This window comes from Schistocerca gregaria, chromosome 6 (genome assembly GCF_023897955.1).
Source record: "Schistocerca gregaria isolate iqSchGreg1 chromosome 6, iqSchGreg1.2, whole genome shotgun sequence".
Taxonomy (NCBI): Eukaryota; Metazoa; Arthropoda; class Insecta; order Orthoptera; family Acrididae; genus Schistocerca; species Schistocerca gregaria.
In genome coordinates this window covers 383630011-383653298 of record NC_064925.1, presented here as the reverse complement: position 1 = coordinate 383653298, position 23288 = coordinate 383630011, and the positions used below count along the sequence as shown (strand labels likewise).

Genomic DNA, 23288 nt, shown 5'->3' with positions numbered 1-23288 from the left:
TTGTGGTCGTGCGGTTCTAGGCGGTACAGTCTGGAACCGCGTAACCGCTACGGTCGCAGGTTCGAATCCTGCCTCGGGCATGGATGTGTGTGATGTCCTTAGATTAGTTAGGTTTAAGTAGTTCTAAGTTCTATGGGACTGATGACCTCAGATGTTAAGTCCCATAGTGCTCACAGCCATTAGAACCTTATCCACAGAAACATGACGTATTTCGTTCCAAAGGCGCAGGTGGTCATAACGTTTTGGCTCATCATACCATCCATTTGAAATCTATTGCTGGAAAAAGGTGTCCTTTACATTTTACCACGCATTACATTCTTCAGCTGTATACATCCACGCACCAGAAGACATCTACCTGCCTTACATTGCCTCGTCACTTTGGCCTGTTGTTATAAATTGAAACCGAACACAGAACTTCCTTGGTGCAGCTAACAGCCATTCGAATCGCTAAATTTTACTCTCTGCTCTACTTCATTTTCATTAGAGTCACATTTATGTCTTCCACTTTCCTGAACTTCTTTTCTCTCTTTGGTTTTTTCTGTGGTTGTAGTTATTTCCAAAATGCACCTTTCCGTAGCCCACTGAACAATCCTCAGTTTGGGGACAGTTCTGACAATACCATCCGTGTCATCTTCATTGTTTGTATCTTCAGTCGTGTCTAACGATAGATATGCTATCTTATCAAAAGTATGCGGACTCTTATTTGTGGGCATTAGCATGGGCTGTGTCCAGCCTTAGCCTTTAGGATGGCTTGAACTCTGACGAGGACACTTTCGGTGATGTGTCTAGATGCTTACAGAGGAATGGCAGCCCGTTCTTCCTCAAGAGTCGAAACCAGAGGAGGTAGTGATTTTGGACATTGGGATCTGAAGCGAAGTTGACACTCTAACATTACAAAGATGTTCAGTCGATCTAGATTTGGACTCCAGGCAAGCCATTCCATTGCGGGAAAGCTGTTGTCCACAAACCATTGTCTCCTTCTTGCTGCTTTATGGTAGGGTGCATTGTCATGCTAAAACAACCGTCATCTGTCAGCTATTCCTGTACTCTACGCAGTACAAAATGCAGTAAAACGTGTTCATGTCATTTCGAATTTAGCTTTTTCTTAATCAGGATAAGAGGAACACAGCTTAATCACGAAAAACACCCCAAAAACTCCCTTCTACCCCGTACTTCACTGTTGGCACTTCACACGATGTCAGGGAACGTTCTGCAGCAGTTTCGCGGATCGAGACACCACGTCATCATCTCGTCCCTAATCCAGTAGAAAAATGTTCGGGATGATCTCGGGTGGAATCTTCTACTCACTGCATTCGTCCTTTGACGCTTACCGTACTGCAACATCCCTGAAAGATGAATGACGTCTATTTCCCACAGAAGTTATGGACATCGTCATTAACAGCTTGTGCTCTGTTGTCCCCTGTTATAAATCATACAACACATTCACGTTGTTTTAGCCACACCAGTCACATCTAGTTATGATTGCCAAACACACACTAAAATGGAACCTCAGTTCCTTATCTCCAACTATATTTATATATTTTATTTAAAACACGCCATGTATTCTTCACTTTGGCTAAATTCATCATGTTCCACAGTCACTTTCGGAATTGTCATTTTTGTGATTTTTTAAGTTATAGAGAAGATTTTACTTTATTGTGTTCTTTATATACCAATATATTCATTTCAGTACAGTGGTACGCTTTACAATGGAAGGTAGTGCAAGAGTTACTGAAAACATAGGCTTAGTATTTTCACTTTTGATCTTCGCTTACGACGAATTTTCAGACTTTTCTTGATAAGTGTATAAGTATCACAACTCTTTGCATCAACCTCAAGACAATTTTAAAACTGGGGCAACTTGACGCTTCATATAGTGAACAGTTTAAAAAAAGGGCGTTAAAACTATTAAAATTAAATCGAATGAAATTTCCGATGGTACGCTGTAGCTGGATTTGTTCAGGTCACCTGTAAACGCACACAATCGGTTTCGCAACATCTGAGTTGCATCTTCTGCTGTAAATAACATGCTGTGTCATAGGTTACAGAATGCCACAGTGTAACAGTGGGTGTGGCTAGGTAAAGATTTCAGCATACCTCAATCGATATAAAAAAACATTGTCAAATGATAAAAAGAGCATCGTCAATGACGAAAGTCTTGTCTATGCTAAATCGCGAACTGTAAACGTTACGATTAAAATACGCTCTTGTCGGCCTATGTCAGCAACTACATGCCCCCCTAGATGATATTCAGGGAAGTACTGGGTCCTTTAGTGAGAAAAGCCGACGAGCTCACGTGTATTTGCCACCGACATAGCAGCTGACAACGTAAGGCGCACACTCTTCGACAGCAGACGGGGTGCTCGTAGCTTATACCGTCAGCTGCTATGTTGGTGGCAAATACAAATGAGCTTGTTGGCTTTTGTCACTAAAAGGCCCAGTACTTGGGGAGGGGGGGGGGGCATTTAGTTACCGACATAGGCCGACAAGAGCATACTTTAATCAGAACGTGTACAGTTCGCGATTTAGCACAGACAAGATTTTCGTCATTGACGATGATCTTTTTATTATTTGACAATAGTTTTTCATCGAGTGAAGAATGCTGAAAACCTTACCTGGCCACTCCAATTGTTACACTGCGACATTCTGTAAGCCATGACACAGCATTACTTTTACACCGGAAGATGTAACTCAAAAGTTTCGAAACCGGTTGCTCCGGTTTATAAGTGACCTGAACAAATACAACTACATCGAACCATTGGACATTTCATTCAGTCTCATTTTAATAGTTTTAACACCTGTATTTTAAAAAACTGTCCCGTGTATGAAGGGTCAAGCAATCATGTCTTCTTGGTGGGACCCCCATTTCCGTTATCGCGGTGGTGTGTGGGGAATGACTCGTTTACTCATTATAAGTACTGCAAAAAATATGTGACATGACACAAGATTTGTGATGGATTCCTCAATTCAGCAAATTTACTTATTTACTGTCTTTGTTTAGGCAACGGCCTTGCCGCTGTGGATACACCGGTTCTCGTGAGATCACCGAAGTTAAGCGCTGTCGGGCGTGGTCGGCACTTGGATGGGCTGTTGCCATTTTTCGGGGCGCGCTAAGCCTCGTGGTGCCAATTGAGGAGCTACTCGACCGAATAGTAGCGGCTTCGGTCAAGAATACCATCATAACGACCGGGAGAGCGGTGTGCTGACCACACGCCCCTCCTATCCGCATCCTCCACTGATGATGGCACGGCGGTCGGATGGTCCCGGTAGGCCACTCGTGGCCTGAAGACGGAGTGTGTACTGTCTTTGTTTAAAGCAAGTTGTCGTTGTCTGCAATTTCGTTGTCAATTAGTTACGTGCTGCTGCTTCATGTACACGGAAACACGACGTCAGAACAGTTCCGTGATATTGCTCGCTGTTGTAAGTATTCCTCGGTCCCAATACAATCGCAAATAGTCGTTTTCTAGTAATTTCAGTATGGCTGCTTGTCGATAGACTTGAAGTGATGCTTTGGTACGAGTTTCTGCTCCACTGTTTCCGCAACTGAGTTTTGCTTAAGCTTCTATTCTATTCTATTACTATTATATCCTTGCCGTCAGTAGTTATGAGCCGTATCGCCTCCAGAATAGTAGAGCCTTAACGACAGTTGTCTTTCGTAATCTAACTAGACGTAATTGCCTGGACATATATAGCCAGCATGAAACCCTCAGTTTATGTCCGGAGGTCAACCAGTAGTCTGATACTTCGTTATTGTTGTTATATGACATTAAACTAAAAGAACGTAACACGTTAGGAATATGGTGGCAGACGAAACCCTTAAAAGGTAAGGCCACAAATGAGACTGCCATCCGTCGCCGTACCTGTGGTTGGTTTTTCTTTCTTCTTTTAAGGGAACTCTTCTTCCTTTGGCCTAATGAATCTGAGGAGTCACCATTTCGGATTGTTCCCCTACAGAAAAACAAGGGACTCCAGAGTCATCTGTAAATTACGGTATCCGCTAAGAGGTCAGCACAGTGTACACTAATGAGCCACAAAATTATGACCAACACCTAACGGCGTCGTAATTTACCTTCGGCACGTAAAACATTTGTAATTCGTCTCGGCTCGAAATCGTTGATACGTGGCTCGAGGCAGATGCTCCTACACTTCTTGTACACTGAAGTGGCAAAACTCTTGGTATAGTGATATGCACGTATACTGATGGCAATAGTGTCACGAACACAAAACGTAAAAGGGCAGTGCATTGGGGGAGACGCTTATTTGTACTCAGCAGTTTCATGTGATTATGACCGCACGACGGGGATTAGCAGACTTCAAAAATGGCTCTGAGCACTATGCGACTTAACTACTGAGGTCATCAGTCGCCTAGACCTTAGAACTACTTAAACCTAACTAACCTAAGGACATCACACACATCCATGCCCGAGGCAGGATTCGAAACTGCGAACGTAGCGGACGCTCGGTTCCAGACTGTAGCGCCTATAACCGCGCGGCCACTCCGGCCGGCATTAGCGGACTTGGAACGTGGAATGGCAATTGGAACTAGACGCATTGGGACATTCCATTTCGGAAATCGTTAGGGAATTCAATATTCCGAGATTCACAGTGTCAAGAGAGTGCCGAGAATACTAAACGTCAGCCATTACCTCTCACCACGGACAACTCAGTGGCCGACGGCCTTCACTTAACAACCGAGAGCAGCGGCGTTTGAGTATAGTTGTCAGTCCTAACGGACAAGCAACACTTCCTGAAATATATATACTAAGATGGTATCTTTTCTTTCGGACATGTCCGAAAGAACAGACACCATCTTAGTACATATATACACTCCTGGAAATGGAAAAAAGAACACATTGAAACCGGTATGTCAGACCCACCATACTTGCTCCGGACACTGCGAGAGGGCTGTACAAGCAATGATCACACGCACGGCACAGCGGACACACCAGGAACCGCGGTGTTGGCCGTCGAATGGCGCTAGCTGCGCAGCATTTGTGCACCGCCGCCGTCAGTGTCAGCCAGTTTGCCGTGGCATACGGAGCTCCATCGCAGTCTTTAACACTGGTAGCATGCCGCGACAGCGTGGACGTGAACCGTATGTGCAGTTGACGGACTTTGAGCGAGGGCGTATAGTGGGCATGCGGGAGGCCGGGTGGACGTACCGCCGAATTGCTCAACACGTGGGGCGTGAGGTCTCCACAGTACATCGATGTTGTCGCCAGTGGTCGGCGGAAGGTGCACGTGCCCGTCGACCTGGGACCGGACCGCAGCGACCCACGGATGCACGCCAAGACCGTAGGATCCTACACAGTGCCGTAGGGGACCGCACCGCCACTTCCCAGCAAATTAGGGACACTGTTGCTCACTGGGTATCGGCGAAGACCATTCGCAACCGTCTCCATGTAGCTGGGCTACGGTCCCGCACACCGTTAGGCCGTCTTCCGCACACGCCCCAACATCGTGCAGCCCGCCTCCAGTGGTGTCGCGACAGGCGTGAATGGAGGGACGAATGGAGACGTGTCGTCTTCAGCGATGAGAGTCGCTTCTGCCTTGGTGCCAATGATGGTCGTATGCGTGTTTGGCGCCGTGCAGGTGAGCGCCACAATCAGGACTGCATACGACCGAGGCACACAGAGCCAACACCCGGCATCATGGTGTGGGGAGTGATCTCCTACACTGGCCGTACACCTCTGGTGATCGTCGAGGGGACACTGAATAGTGCACGGTACATCCTAACCGTCATCGAACCCATCGTTCTACCATTCCTAGACCGGCAAGGGAACTTGCTGTTCCAACAGGACAATGCACGTCCGCATGTATCCCGTGCCACCCAACGTGCTCTAGAAGGTGTAAGTCAACTACCCTGGCCAGCAAGATCTCCGGATCTGTCCCCCATTGAGCATGTTTGGGACTGGATGAAGCGTCGTCTCACGCGGTCTGCACGTCCAGCACGAACGCTGGTCCAACTGAGGCGCCAGGTGTAAATGGCATGGCAAGCCGTTCGACACGACTACATCCAGCATCTCTACGATCGTCTCCATGGGAGAACAGCAGCCTGCATTGCTGCGAAAGGTGGATATACACTGTACTAGTGCCGACATTGTGCATGCTCTGTTGCCTGTGTCTATGTGCCTGTGGTTCTGTCAGTGTGATCATGTGATGTATCTGACCCCAGGAATGTGTCAATAAAGTTTCCCCTTCCTGGGACAATGAATGGTTCAAATGGCTCTGAGCACTATGGGACTCAACTGCTGTGGTTATTAGTCCCCTAGAACTTAGAACTAATTAAACCTAACTAACCTAAGGACATCACACACATCCATGCCCGAGGCAGGATTCGAACCTGCGACCGCAGCAGTCTCACGGTTCCGGACTGCGCGCCTAGAACCGCGAGACCACCGCGGCCGGCTGGGACAATGAATTCACGGTGTTCTTATTTCAATTTCCAGGAGTGTAGTTAAGGCTCACCGGCCACTTGACCATCTTCTTCTTCTGTGCGAATGGACAAAGAGTGCCCGAACTCTTACGGGAATCGGCAACGCGCCGCGAGTAATGATTATAATGGGCGGGGGCACTACGAATGTAGTGCGGGACAATACGTTGAGAATGTGGGTTTCGCTGGAGGCGTGCCAGAGATAAATCCCTGCAGTCGCGCTATCCTCTGTATCCTCGGTGGCTCAGATGGATAGAGCGTCTGCCATGTAAGCAGGAGATGCCGGGTTCGAGTCCCGGTCGGGGCGCACATTTTCATCTGTCCCCGTTGACGTATGTCAACGCCTGTAAGCAGCTAAGGGTGTTCATTTCATTGTAACTTCATGAAATAACCGCAGAAATCAGTGTGGGGCGTACGACGAACGTATCCGTTAGGACACTGCGGCACAATTTGGCCTTGATGGGCTTTGGCAGCAGAAGACAGATGCGACTGTTTTTGTTAACAACACGACTTCACCTTCAGCGTCTCTCCTGGGCTCCTGACCACATTGATTTGAGTCTAGAAGACTGGAAAACCGTTGCCTGGTGAGATGAGTACGGATTTTATGTGGTAAAAGCTGATGGTGGGGTTCGAATGTGACGCAGACTCTACCAAGCCATGGAGCCAAGTTGTCAACAAGGCACTGTGCCTCCTAGTGCAGGCTGCATAATGGTGTGTGCTGTTTACTTGGAATGATGTGGGTACTTTGGTCCAATTGAATTCATCATCAACCGGGAACGGTTATTTTCGGCTACTTGGGGACCATTTGCAGGCACTCAGTGGTTCAAACGGCACTGAGCACTATGGGATTTAACTTCTGAGGTCATCAGTCCCCTAGAACTTAGGAATACCGGCACCAAGAAGAGAAATATGGGATAAGAAAAGGCTGCTTTCGTAATCCATAATTTTCTTTCACGCGGACTGCAAAACTGATGTTCAGTCTATGTTCTCTTCCCGAAAATGCTGAGAACGTATTTTGCTATAATTGCTCGACTTCCAATCTTTCCTTCTCAAAGCGTTCACCCAGAGAGCTTTTCGAGCTGAACTGATAGAAAATCTAAAATGAGATTTTCACTCTGCAGCGGAGTGTGCGCTGATATGGAACTTCCTGGCGGATTGAAACTGTGTGCCCTACCGAGACTCGAACTCGGGACCTTTGCCTTTCGCGGGAAAGTGCTCTACAGTCTTGCTTCCCACCTACGTATGTGGGTACTAGATTTTGAAAAGGACCTGCAAACTGTGTTGAAATAACGAATTGTGGTGTCCCTCGATGAGACTTGAAGAGAGTGGTGGTCTTCCACTACTTCAATGAAGAATATGTTACTTCAGACAACAGTTCATGGCACCGTGTTAAAAACTTCATCATTGTAAAACATCCGAAATGTAAAATTTTACCAAAAACATTAACTTTTGGTGTGGTGATGAGATTGGTAAGAGTCTTAAAGTTTCTGAAGTCCTTAGCACCCATTTCACAGACGGGAATGTTGAAAACATGGAACATGAGGCCATGGTCGTGTATTCCGTCGACACCTTCCAGCTTTCGTGAAGAAATGGGCGTCAGTGTAACTCCTCAGCGTTCCTACGGTAATGAAACTTTTTTTTTGAGCCCTTATGGAAGTGAATATCAGATAAATCGGTGAGACAGATTTTCACAATTGGTCGTATACGCTATAAGCCAAAACATATGACCACTCCCTACCGCGGCTTTGTATGCCGCCTGATGACGTTGCGATCACATAACGCGTTAACAAAAGTATGTAAGCGGAGCAAATACAGACGGGGATCACCCTAGGGAAGATATGACCTGCAAGTGGGAAAAACCATTGAGATAAGCGACTTTGGCAAAGTGCAGATTATTATTACGCAGAGCCTGTGAACAAGTATCTCTAAAACGGTGGAGTTGATCGAATGTTCACGTGCTACTGTCGTGAGCATCTACGTAAAAAGGTAGCAGGGCAGTGAAACTGCCACTTGGCGCTAAATGGTTGGTCGTCCACGAGTCTTCAGAGAACGTCGGGTTCGGAGGTTTGTCTGCTCTCTATAGTGGGATAGATGGTGATCTGTGGCATCTCTGCCGAAAGAGCACAATACTGGTGCACGCACAAGTGTTTCGGAGCACATTGGTCATTGTTCATTATTGAACAAGGACCTCCGCTGCAGGCCACCCCTACATGTTCACATGTTGACCCAAAGACGTCGTCAATTACGATTGCAGTGGGCACTGCACCATAATGATTTGACCGTCGATCAATGGAAACGTGTTGGCTCTTCGGGTGAATCACGTTTTTGCTACACTAGGTCGAAGGTCGTATCCACAAACGCTGTCATGGAGGTGAACGGCGACTCGAAACGTGCAGAGCGCCACGGGTGCAGGCTGGTGGGAACATATTGTGCTATGGGAGACTTTCTCCTGCACTTGCTTTGGACTTTTGTTAGTAATCGAAGATACGCCGACAGCTGCGAACCACCTACATACGTTCATGCTAGAAGTCTTCCCCGATGGCGACGCCAATTTTCAGCAGCATAATTGTCCGTGTCTCGGAGTCAGAACCGTGTTACAATATTTTGATGAGCGTTATGGTGAATTCATGTTGATCTCTCAGCGAACAAATTCGCCTGATGTAAATCCTATCGAAATCTGTGTCGCGATCGGGCGCCATCATCGCGTACGCAAATCATCGACCTATTATTTCGGCGAATTACATGACTTGTGCATAGATTGAAACATCCCCTTAGGAAAATTATTAAATGGCAGTGCTGGAAAACCTCTACGTTATTTGCTTTTCAAACAGCTGAGCAAAACTCAACGTACTCAGACAGTATTCTCTTTACTTATTCTGATCAACACTAAACTGACACACATTTTTTTTTTTTAGCGCGGCGCAATTTGACTTTCAATAATCCCTACAAAAGAATGGCTCTGACTAACAATAACCTTTACGTTTCATGAATAACTTACCTCACAAAAATCTTCGTTACTCGAACTACTGCAATACAGCGGGCGCCAATACTGCCATTTAAATAAAAGGTTCTAACTACTGAAGGCACTAACTACTGGATTTTGATGGAGAATAATCAATGTATTTACCTTAATAGTGTTCAAAAGTCATAATATATATCAGTTCATGTCATCCAGTATTACAAATTTCCTTTTTCTGACGGACACACGTCCAGATCGTCCGCTCTCAAAACTCTGGCATCTTTATCTCCACATCCACCACTGCTGTCGGCTCACCTCCAACTGCGCAACGCTACGCGCTGTTCAGATCCAACTGCCCAACACTACAATAGCGAATATTCCAACATTGCAAATCAGCCACAGACTGCACACAGCACAGTCAGTAATTTTCATACAGAGCGCTACGTGGCATTACCAACATAAAAACCTAAACAGCCTACTTTCAAGATGTCTAATGCCACATAACTCCATAACCCTACCAAGAAACTGTCGGATCCCTGATACGCAGAATAAGTGTTGTACTTCGTTCCAAAGACGGACGAACAACCTATTAAGCAGGTGGTCATAATGTTTTGGCTCATCATTGTATATGGTGTAGGGGTAGAGCACTGATAAAGTTGGTTCAGCCTGAGATCAACAGATGTCAGAATAGTGCGTACTTGCAGCAACCTGAAAACTGTCGACTGTGTGCTTTCGGCCCTTATGGTTCTCAGCTGCTCAGTTATATGAGGACACGTTTAGGCTTACTGCTTGGTTCGGGAACATGGTGCCAACACAAGTGAACCCTGGACCAGACTCAAAAATTCAAATGGCTCCCAGCGCTATGGGATTTAAACATCTGAGGTCATCAGTCCCCTAGACTTAGAACTACACTACTGGCCATTAAAATGGCTACACCACGAAGGTGACGTGCTACAGACACGAATTTTAACCGATAGGAAGAATATGCTGTGATATGCAAATGATTAGCTTTTCAGAGCATTCACACAAGGTTGGCGCCGGTGGCGACACCTACAACGTGCTGACAACAGGAAAGTTTCCAAACCATTTCTCATACACAAACAGCAGTTGACCGGCGTTGCCTGGTGAAACGTTGTTGTGATGCCTCGTGTAAGGAGGAGAAATGCGTACCATTATGTTTCCCACTTTGATAAAGGTCGGATTGTAGCCTGTCGCGATTGCGGTTTTATCGTATCGCGACATTGCTGCTCGCGTTGGTCGAGATCCAATGACTGTTAGCAGAATATGGAATCGGTGGCTTCAGGAGGGTAATGCGGAACGCCGTGCTGGATCCCAAAGGATCGTGCAGCCACGTCTCGATCCCTGAGTCAACAGATGGGCGACGTTTGCAAGACAACAACTATCTGCACCAACAGTTCGACAACGTTAGCAGCAGCATTCACTATTAGCTCGGAGACCATGGCTGCGGTTACCCTTGACGCTGCATCACACACAGGAGCGCCTGCGATGGTGTACTCAACGACGAACCTAGGTGCACGAATGGCAAAACGTCATTTTTTAGGATGAATCCTGGTTCTGTTTACAGCATCATGATGGCCGCATCCGTGTTTGGCGACATCGCAGTGAACGCACCGCCATAGTGGCGTATCACTCGGTGTGATGGTGTGGGGTGCCATTGTTTATACGTCTCGGTCACCTCTTGTTCACATTGACGGCACTTTGAGCAGTGGACGTTACATTTCAGATGTGTTACGACCCGTGCCTCTATCCTTCATTCGATCCTTGCGAAACCCTACATTTCAGCATGTTAACGCACGACCGCATGTTGCAGGTCCTGAATGGGCCTTTCTGGATACAGGAAACGTTCGACTGCTGCCCTGGTCAGCACACTCTCCAGATCTTTCACCAATTGAAAACATCTGGTCAATGGTGTCCGAGCAACTGGCTCGTCACAGTATGCCAGTTACTACTCGTGATGAACTGTGGTATGGTGTTGAAGCTGCATGAGCAGCTGTACCTGCACACGCCATCCAAGCTCTGTTTGACTCAATGCCCAGGGGTATCAAGGCCGTTATTACGGCCAGAGATGGCTGTTCTGGGTACTGATTTCTCAGGATCTATGCACCCAAATTGCGTGAAAATGTAATCAGATGTCAGTTCTAGTATAACATATTTGTTCAATGAATACCCGTTTATCATTTGCGTTTCTTCTTGGTGTATCAATTTTAATGGCCAGTAGTGTACTTAGACCTAACTAACCTAAGGACATCACATACATCCATGCCCGAGGCAGGATTCGGACCTGTGACCGTAGCAGCAGCGCGGTTCCGGACTGAAGCGCCTAGAACCGCTCTGCCACAGCGGCTGACTGGACCAGACTGCTCGAATGGACTGCAGCAGGTGTAATTCATGGTATCCACAGAAAATAGATTTTTACCCTAATAGTACTGCGGCTCAGAGTTTAACTGATTATTGACCTGAAGTATAAGGAGACGCCACCGGCTGATTTCTCCGCCTTTCCCTCCGCACGCCACACGCTGGTTTGTGGGCCATAAAGAGCTCAAACCCCGACGAGCTGCGATAATATTTATACCGGCGGGGCGATCGAGCTGCTATCTGTGAGATCGCGGCCGGCGTCGCCTAATGGTCAGTAAACGCCACCTCTGGCGACAGAGGAATGCGGTTTCCCCGCTGCTCGGGCCTGCCGTCCTCCCGCTGACGAAAGCTGGTGGCCGTCCCGCCCTGCCGCGGACGGGCCACGCCACGCCACGCGAGGTTCACGTCTTGCGGTCGGCGCGCATTCCAGCTCCACGCAGCCTCTGTGGCCGACGAGGCCCGTAAAAATCAGTTTGGCTACCTGGAAACTCGTCCCGGGACGGCACGAATGATCTCTGCTCCCGCTGTTTTATTTTCTGTTCCGCGCTCTTTTTGTGTCCGTCGGCGGTAGGGTAGGAATGGGGAGGTCGGATTTAAAAATTCCTATCTTTCCCGGCACTGTCGTTTTCCGGCTCTGGCGGTTTTTCCGTGCGCCGACCTGTTTCCTTCGAGCCACGATGCGACGGCTGTAGGCTAAGAAATCTACTCTAACGGCTTACGCCGGTTTATGGTTCGCGGTTCACGATTTGCAGGTTGCCTATCTAACGGCTTCCAGTGGCAATAAAAATTTAACGTTCAGTATTTCGCATAATTTCTTTCCCATTTAAAGCTTTAAAATTCTGCCATAATCTACATATTAAAAGGTATAATCTTGTGTTAAAAATTGAACACAGTAAGACAAGTTTTACAGTCACAAACTGTATATATGCCTTGATGCGCGCCAAATAACCTGATTATATATATTCAGTATTTGAGAATAAGGACACTTAGAAGGATTGCAACAAACTTTACACTTAATATGAAACCTTTAAGAAGTTATTTCTCGCTGTCACTGCCCCCTCTCCCCCCTCATACACATAAAAATTATCGGGCATTACATTTTAATTTCGTTTCTTCTTTACTAATAATTCTATTCACAACGCATTTTGCAAACGGTAATCACATGTAGCACTGAACATGTCTACAAAATTATATCATTTTACGACGCATGTTCAAGAGGTATGACGTCATAACATTGAGATGTGTGAGAAACTAGGTTCAGCTTAAAACGGACACCAAATTACCCAGACCATACTCATCCAGTGTATGATAATCAGAGCATTAACGACTTCCAACAAACTTTAAACATAATTCAAACCTTTTCTTAACTTTTCCTCGCTTACACGCATGACGACAAATATTTAGCACATTTATGCTAGTCAGAAGTTAGAACTGCTGATATTTTTAAAAATTAGGGGAATTTAATATGCCGATATTTTTAAAAATATCATTATAGTCTCTCAACATATAGAGAAGATTATCGATATTTCGATATATCGCCTATCAAAATATCGGCTGCACATTGTAAATATACAGCCGGTTTTAGAGCTGTATATATAAGTATTGATTTATTATTAGATGTTATGTACATCAACAAGCTAACAGCCTGTCTATCCCCATTAGAGCGACTAGTGGAAGGAAAAAGTTCGGCGATAACTACTTTGCTAACAATGGTAACCGAATGTAAATGACATAATCAAAGATGTCTGATGGGTCCGTCATTCGGTTTCGTCATGACTAGTTGATGGTTGGAGACAACATCTTTCTTACAGGTAGTCCGCGAAAACCAGTTCATAGATGTTGGCCGCTAATGAATCATGTATACGATTGGAGTTAACCCTCTCAGCGTCATTTAAAGCCTGAAGACGGTGTAATGGAGTACCGAAAGTTGTAGCCATATAATAAATAACATCGTAGGGACGGCTGTGGGTGTTCCATTTTATCACATAAGAGAGCGGCCGAAGTCCCTCAGACCTGCAATCAGAATGATGGACATATATATTGGATTGTCCGGAACACTTCATTTCGACTTACCTGTTTTTTTAATTTTTTTTCCTTACTGTAGCGACTTAGTAGTTGTGTCAAAATTGCGTGGTGAACTTGAACATTGCAGTTTCTGTTGATACCGCCGAGTGCTGATTACGTATATCTCCCTCGCTCAGTCCACAGACCATTTGGAGAGAAGTCTTCCGAAGTAAGAGTGATTTCAGGTGTGCCGCAGGGGAGTGTCATAGGACCGTTGCTATTCACAATATACATAAATGACCTGGTGGATGACATCGGAAGTTCACTGAGGCTTTTTGCAGATGATGCTGTGGTGTATCGAGAGGTTGCAACAATGGAAAATTGTACTGAAATGCAGGAGGATCTGCAGCGAATTGACGCTTGGTGCACGGAATGGCAATTGAATCTCAATGTAGCGAAGTGTAATGTGATGCGAATACATAGAAAGATAGGTCCATTATCATTTAGCTACAAAATAGCAGGTCAGCAACTGGAAGCAGTTAATTCCATAAATTATCTGGGAGTACGCATTAGGAGTGATTTAAAATGGAATGATCATATAAAGTTGATCGTCGGTAAAGCAGATGCCAGACTGAGATTCATTGGAAGAATCCTAAGGAAATGCAATCCGACAACAAAGGAAGTAGGTTACAGTACGCTTGTTCGCCCAATGCTTGAATACTGCTCAGCAGTGTGGGATCCGCACCAGGTAGGGTTGATAGAAGAGATAGAGAAGATCCAACGGAGAGCAGCGCGCTTCGTTACAGGATCATTTAGTAATTGCGAAAGCGTTACGGAGATGATAGATAAACTCCAGTGGAAGACTCTGCAGGAGAGACGCTCAGTAGCTCGGTACGGGCTTTTGTTGAAGTTTCGAGAACATACCTTCACTGAAGAGTCAAGCAGTATATTGCTCCCTCCTACGTATATCTCGCGAAGAGACCATGAGGATAAAATCAGAGAGATTAGAGCCCACACAGAAGCATACCGACAATCCTTCTTTCCACGTACAATACGAGACTGGAATAGAAGGGAGAACCGATAGAGGTACTCAGGGTACCCTCCGCCACACACCGTCAGGTGGCTTGCGGAGTACGGATGTAGATGTAGATGTAGAGTCTCGTAATTTAGATTTTTGTTCATCATTTTCAGCAACTGTTTTCGAAGAATGCCGATGTGAAGAAATAGCACACCACTTGCGTTCGAAATTGTTTTTTAAGGCAACGAGTGTGCTATTTATTCACACGGGAAATCTTGTTACTCCATTCACATCGCTTTGTCTAATGCAGTCATTAAAAAGTGTAAAAAAATTTCTCCGTGTTTTGGTGTTTTCCATGTTTTTTTCATGTTGGTCCCATTGATAGGTTAGAAATTGTAATTTCTCAGGTGTTGCAAGTGTTAGATGGAGTGCACAGTGTGGGCACACCGGTGTAGCAAATTTTAGAATTCGTCATTTACGTATTGTATTAAGACAAATAGCTACAAGCGTTCCAGAGTAATGCAGACTTTCCCGAGCCACCCTCAAACACCACAGGCCCTCCCTGCCATCCCTGCCCCACCCTTGGGTGTCTGTCACCAAGATATTTTCTCTAGTCAGTTAAGACAAATGTTTACCAAGCTCGATAGAAATTTCTGGAGGCATATGAGAGCTGTGTGTGTTTTTCCTTAGCAGTTTCTCACCCCTACCCGCGTATTAGGTGTGTATCAAACAGTCTTTTATTAATTTTTTTTCACAGATTTTAAGTTACATGCATACGTGGTTTGTTCGTAATTAGGCTTTCCAGAGGTCTTCCCCTTCCCTCATCCCCACTCCCCCCCCCCCCCCCCCCCTCTGTTTCTCTCCTGAAGATTGCTAGAGGTCTCAAGTTACCATGATTATCTGAAACTACCCCAGACCTTCTAGAGCGTTACTGGAAACAGTCCATTATTATACAGGTTTATGAATAAGTAATCAAAATTAAATAAGATGTCCTCACACAGGCATACATATCCTTTGTCTACAGCACTAAATATCTCACCATAATTTTCTCTATTGATCCTTTATTCTTGGATACTTTTAGTAAAGTATTTATTCTTTATTGTTACACACCAACTCCACCGTGTAGTTTTTCAGTTGAGCATTATTTTTTGCACTCCCTATTATTTATTTTACACATCCGAAAATCTCTTGACACAATAAGTAAGCCTACCGTCAGTTGTTATGAAGTGGTCCTAGATATTAGATGAATGACACCACCGATCTCTTTGCAGGTGAAGTCGAGAGCAAAGGAACTGTACAAGCAGACATGCGCTCACCTGTCCTCTCAGGGAATGCTGGACACAGAACTTTTCGGATTGGCTATCGTTGTTGGTGAGTATTTTCTCAAAATTCATTCCTTATTTGCTTATTGTCCCTTTTAAATTATTATCTACTAACATGAAGAGCAAAGACTGAGAAAACTTACTTTTTAAATTGCGAATTTGACAACGCACCCGTGATGTCAATACTAAACTGGAGAGACCACTCCATGAAACCGAGCCATGGTATATGTCGTCACAGCCGCCATAATACGTCAGTGCTAACCATCCCATTCTTTTGAAATACATTTACTATTTACTGAAACTACGTGACGCTAACAGGGATTAGTTTGCAGTTCATTGTTAATAGTGACTCGTACCTGCAAGATCAGTTTTGCAGCTATTCTGCTCTCTTCAAAAATGTAAATTTTCGCATTACCACTAAAGATCTACCCAAATCAAACTTCTTAAAAATCTCATTACTGTACAAGACAGATTAAGCTTTCACTTTAAATGTTTACGCAACCGAACAACGAGGCAACATACCGACGCAGAATGAGGAAAGTATTGACAAGAGAACTTATTTGTGTATGATTAGCCCGCCGTTCAAGCAGTAAATCATTTTAACGTAGCCATCAAGTTTGAGCATTATTTATTATTTTTTGGTGGGAACACTTCTCCCTATATCTCTGTAGACGTCAATGGACAACTAAACTGCACAACCTTGGTTGCTTTGTATCCTATTAAAAATACTAAAGCAAACTAACTACAAATAAAGACTCTTTTCTATGGATCATCTAATAAGTATAGTTACGTTAACAGTTTGCAGACATGAATTTTCGGAAACTGTCAAATCTCTAAACAGCATTTCCTTTCTCTATTTCTCTTTTTGTTTCATTGCAATAAATAATTTATAAAATTAGTCACGTACTGGCAAATATGTTTTGCTTGTCTGATCGATAAATGATCGGGAAAACAGAATGAACTCAATGCGTCATCCTCTTTCGGCAGCTGTTTATCAGCTTCTGGTCTTAGCATGCAGAGGACTTTTGCAAAATCATCACTGAAAAGGACCCTGTGTTGCGGTAATGTCTAGTTGTCTCTGCTTGCACTCATTTCTTTAGAAATTTTGGTCACGAATCTAAAAGCATTTTACATGTCCTAGCAGCGTTAATTGTGTTTGTGGAACGTAAGCTGTTTACAGTCATACACCGTCAGTGAGCCAGCCCGAGAGGTTTCTGGACTGATTTAATAAGTAAAAAATAAAAAAAAACAGAGAAAACTGGAAATTGTGGTTTTATTGCCTCAGGTGCTCTACATAGTGTCAACTCCCACTTGAGTACAACGTACAGAACGTTCATATAGCCATGTGAAAATGTCAGAAGAGCCTTCTTTGGAATGTTGTTCAACTCACGCTTGACACTGGCGTGAATGTCGGTTATGCCATTAAAGAGACCTTAACCCTGCCCTCCGCTGAGCTCTCGCTTGATGACACCACAGCGGTGGTTTGTGGTCTACATTTACATCTACATGGATAAGCTGCAAATCTCATTGAAGTGCCTGGCAGGGGATTCATCGAACCACCTTCACAATTCTCTATTAGTCCAATCTCGTATAGCTCGCGGAAAGAATGAATAAGCCACATCTGGTCTACACTTACATTATTAATTTGGAATGAGTGGAAATTGTCTCTCAGGAAGGCGTCAAGTGAATAGTTATATTTTCGCTTATTTTTCGAGGATTTGGGGATTACAATATTCAATCTCCCTACGTCAACCCTTTGTTCACTAATGCTTGAATCGTTTCTTATATTCGTTATTAACTCAGGTTTATTTGTTGTTAAGAGGTCAAGTGTGTTCTCAAAATCCTTTACTATTCGCGTGGGGTCATGAACTAACTGCTCGAAATAATTTTCAGAGAATGCGTTTAGAACAATTTCGAATGATATTTTATGCGTACCTCCGGAATTAGACATGTATTTTCGCCAACATATTGAGGGTAAATTAAAGTCACCACCGACTATTATCGTATGAAAATCAATGAAATCAAACTCAGTGGCCAGTGGGATGCACGCTTCATTGCATCTGGCTCGGAGCTGTCCTCGAAGTAACCGATTCGTAGGAATTCTTTGTGTCAGTGCTGTGGCATCTGATGCTCAAATTGCTGCTGTAGATGCAGTACGATGCGCCAGAGCCATGCGCCGAATGCGATGGTGTTCCCTCTCGGTAGTGTCACGTGGCCGTGCAGAGCCCCATATTCTTGCGACTGTACGTTCTCGTGACCACCGCCGCCAGCAATCGCGTATTTCCGCAAATATCACAGAAGGAACATCCAGCCTTATTACACGAAGCCATTCAAACTCAGTCCGGTGTTGATAATGGCGTCTTTTTGTCGCCTTGAAGGCATTCTTAGGTTGGGTTGGGTTGTTACGGGGGAGGAGACCAGACAGTGAGGTCATTGGTATCATCGGATTAGGGAAGGACAGGGAAGGAAGTCGGCCGTGCCCTTTCGAAGGAAACATCGCGGCATTCGCCTGGAGCGATGTAGGGAAATCACGGAAAACCTAAATCAGGATGGCCAGAGGGAGCATTCTTGGCTAACATGAACTCACCACGTTCTTACTCAAAGGTATCCAACTCCCATGACCGTTACAATCCTGATTTGCATCCTCACGCGACTGGTGTAAAATTTGAATAGACATCATTGTTCAGACGTAGAAATAAGCCTACCAAATTTCGTTTTGTAACACAACTCCTTTACCATGTTGCAGTTTTTCTCTGTCAGTATATTTACCATAATTCACACATATTTGTATACAAATTTTAGCTGCGTCTGTAGCGTTGCAGTTTCGTTTTCACGCAGCTCATTGTTTTTGGCATCATATTGCCCGAACTATGTTCCACCCGCCAGAGTAACCGAAAGAGCTAACGCGCTGCTTCCTGCACTCAGGTAGGCGCGCCGGCCAGCCTAGATGTGGTTTTTAGGCGGTTTTCCACATCACGCCAGGTGAATGCCGGGCTGGTCCCCACGTTCCGCCTCAGTTACACGCGTCGCAGACGTTTCCAACACGTCCGCACTATTTCACGATTTCCACTAGACGCAGACAGTTGGGGTGCACTACTTCTGTCCTGGGAGGTACGGGGTGGCGGCACAAAGGGCATCCAGCCACCCCTTACAATTAACATGCCAAATCCGTTGTTTAACCACGCCGACCCTGCGATCGTTGCCGGACTATGGCGTAAGCGAAAGAAAGATTTCCCAAACTATGTTCTGTACAATGATATAATCTGGTAGGTACATCCAATGGTATATGAAGGATTTTGTGTGGGAAACGCATTGTGAATAGAATTAGCAGCAAAAGGAGGAATAAAATAAAACGTCATGCGTGATGCGACTATTTTTCACGCTTCACAGTGTTTATGGCGTCATATCTCCTGTACTACATGTCATCCAATGACATTATGTTGCAGATACATTCAGTCTTATATGTGGATACTGTCTGCAAACGGATACAGTCAGTAGTAAAGAAGTATTACGTTAAAACGTCGTGTCTGGTGCGGCAGTTTTACTGCATCGACAGCGAAAATGTAAGCGACGCACTCTTTTCCTTTCATCAGTGATATAAGGTTTGTTGCAAGTCACAAAGTACTCTTATTTTCAACTATTGGGGTTTTCGCGCGTCGTGGGCTACACCTATTTTTCACCCCCGCCCCTTTGATAAGCAGGTAGTTCTTACAGCGATTCTTTCCAGACAGTAAGTGATAAACGTACCAAGCTTCGTTGAAATCAGTCGAGTGGTTCACGAAGAGATGTTCAACATTCACACATATCTACAGGGTAACAATTATTGAACTATCAAAAACGTAAATTAATTACAAATTACGGCGTGCGTACACTTTATTCATCATGTAAACGTCACTACAAATATTCAGATTTATTTTATGACATGTTCGACATGCCTGCCATCCTTGGCGATGATGTGGTGCAGACGAATAGCGAAATTCTGCATGACCCGCTGAAGTGTCGGAGGATCGATGCTGTCAATAACCTCCTGAATGTCTGTTTTCAGCTCAAAAATAGTTTTGGGTTTATTGCTGTACACCTTGTTTTTAAGTTAGCCCCACAAAAAGGAGTAGCTGTTCAGAAGAGACCTTCATTCCCTCGTACTCTTACGGATTTATGGACAATCCTGCAGGATTCATGGTGTCAATTCCCTCCAGCAGGCATTGGTCAAGTCCATGCCACGTCGTGTTGCGGCGTTTCTGCATGCTCGCGGAGACCTGGTTCAAATGGTTTAAATGGCTCTGAGCACTATGGGACTTAATTTCTGAGGTCATCAGTCCTCTAGAGCTTAGAACTACTTAAACCTGACTAACCTAAGGACATCACACACATCCATGCCCGAAGCACGATTTGAACCTACGACCGTAGCGGTCGCGCGGTTCCAGACTGTAGCGCCTAGAACTTCTCGGCCACCCAGGTTCAAAAATGGCTCTGAGCACTATGGGACTCAACTGCTGTGGTCATTAGTCCCCTAGAACTTAGAGCTACTTAAACCTAACTAACGTAAGGACATCACACACATCCATGCCCGAGGCAGGATTCGAACCTGCGATCGTAGCAGTCGCACGGTTCCGGACTGCGCGCCTAGAACCGCGAGACCACCGCGGTCGGCTTCGCAGGGGCCCTACACGATATTAGGCAGGTGTATCAGTTTCTATGGCTCTTCAGTGTATAAACAGTAATGAACATACTTAAAATGAGTACAAAGTTCACATGCCCAAGTGAAGTTAAAAGGCAGCACATTTGCAGTGGACTGCTCATCAGAGTGGGGAATAGAACAGTGACCACGCTAAAACCACCTTTCAAATGCACCTGGCGCAAGTCAACTGTATGTTGCGAGCGTCGTCGAGTGCCTGGAGTCTAAATAAACAGAAACAGAGCGAGATTAGAGGCTACGTTACTCCGTCCCCGTTCCTTTGGTAGACGGAGTAATTGGCATGTGGTAGACGTTGCGATCGGCTCGTTTTTCAGCCGTTTAGTCGCTTTGTTACGGATACTTTAACTGTGCATTCAATTGTTACAGTTGTCAAGTTGCATGTTGCGTTTCGATAACATTGCTATACAAACTTGGCAGTGGCTGGCCTTCCGTAAGAGTAGCTTCTGTGGCTTAGCTGTAATTTGTAGCTCCTGGTCTTCGTTTAGTCTCAAATCAGGCTCTGTTTGGGTTGAATTGGGCTCTAGGGCCTCCCAGACGCTCGAAACATATGGTTGACTTAGCTCAGGCACGTTTGGAAGGTGGTATTAGCGAGGTCACTTCTCCATAATCCATTTGATGAGCCGCGCACGTGAGGTGTGCTGTCTTTTAACTTAATTTGGACATGTACACTTTTTACTAATTTTAGGTGTGTTCGCTGTTGTCTATATATTTTGACATTGTTTCCTTTGGTACTACTGGTAGCGTTTTCGTGGGTCTTACTGTTCTGACATATGGTTTCATTTCTAGTTTACAGTTACACCTGAAGATGGGGTTGAGACCTCGAAACTAAGTGGTGTAAGATCAAAGTAATTAAAAAATTTTGTACAACTGTGGCGACAGTTTCAATTATGAACAATTTACATAACAGCTGTGGACGTCCCACGAAAAGAAATTTATGTTAGCTTTTTGAGAGACTAGAATGTCCTTGATGGAGTTTGAACTCAGATTTCAGCCAATATGTTGCTACATAAGTACTCTGCAAGCCACCGTACGATGGGCAGTTCAGCTCAGTCCTATACTACGAGGAAGTTTTGCATTTTGATTGTTTTTCCTTAGTTCAGTATTGAGGCCAAGAAACATGTATTCATCGACAGTTTCTGTAGCTTGGTTACCAATTGTAAGTGTTTGGTTGTCTGGGCATAGTATTTTTGCGTCATTGACGTTGATCTTAAAGTTCTTTTCCAGACACTATCCATTCTCTTCGACTGTTCTTCCAAGCCATTTGCTGTCTGTGGCAGAATTACATTGTCGACGGGAACCTCAAAGTTTTTATTTCATATCCCTGAACTTTGTTTATATACTGCACCGAATGATTGTATAAAGCTGTGGTAGTCAACCTGGCCGCTACCATCTACTGCTGGGTGTTCCAGCTTCCACGGCGAGCAGTTGGTGGTAGGGGTTTTAAAAACATTTTATTAGGTTCAAAAATGGTTCAAACGGCTCTGAGCACTAGGGGACTTAACGTCTATGGTCATCAGTCCTCTAGAACTTAGAACTACTTAAACCTAACTAATCTAAGGACATCACACAACACCCAGTCATCACGAGGCTGAGAAAATCCTTGACCCCGCCGGGAATCGAACCCGGGAACATTTTATTAGGTTTTTATAAAAAATTGACATGGAGTATTTGGTAAATAATATTATTGTATGACTTAACTTGCTGTAACTCTGTTTTATGACTTTTATAGAATAAAGCTACTTCCCTATTTTATGGGAAGTTAGAAAATGTTGCTACTAATGGAGGTACAAAAGTGGGCGGCAGGAAAAACAGGTTGACCACCTCTGGTCAAGAAATACGGAATTTACCTCATTCCACCACTTTGATTACAGCCTTTAAAAGTGAGCTAAACAGCATGCTACGTAATGAGTTAGAGCGCAGCTGGACTCGCAACGTGCCCCTGACACACTTCACGGCACAGTAACCAACTGTGTGAGAGGTGAACGCAGTTAATGCCGCCGGTATTCGAGCGGGGGACCTCGGTGTCCTCAGCAGCGTTGCCCAACGGCCAGCTTCCGAGGCTGTCCTCAGTATAGGCGACACGACACGTATAATACGACCCTTCCTTTCCACTTTCGCCTTTCGTGCGGACGGCGGCTTCCCAGAAGTCAGCTGTCGCCGGCCGCGGCCGCGCGCGGCACACTTGCGGCGGCGGCCGCGCGCGGCGCCACCGTCGCCCGGCGGTGGCCGCGCAGCCGACTACCTCGCTACCGGAGTTACTCCATTACCCGACACGAATTAGTCCGAGCCGGGGGCCCCCTCCCCGCGCCCGCCTGCCGTCCCGCCCACCAAACAATGTATTAAATCTAAATAATTCCGATCTCCCGAATTGATAAATGATCGTACGTTAGGAATAATGAAGCGGGCATTCTCCGGCGCCGCTCCGCGCGGGGCCCGGCGTGCCCCCGGGGCAGCCCCGTTTCCGTCCTTTTTTACTGTTT

At 45.2% G+C, this 23288-nt stretch overlaps 1 protein-coding gene across 2 annotated transcripts in view; it reads left to right on the top strand.

The window, feature by feature from the left end:
• Positions 1-23288, top strand: part of LOC126277890 (protein expanded) — a 443551-nt gene that overhangs the window by 311375 nt on the left and 108888 nt on the right. For both annotated transcript variants that reach the window (XM_049977441.1, XM_049977442.1), the window contains exon 4: positions 16062-16161. In XM_049977441.1, the coding sequence (XP_049833398.1) occupies positions 16062-16161 (100 nt within the window). The remainder of the gene's footprint in view (positions 1-16061; positions 16162-23288) is intronic.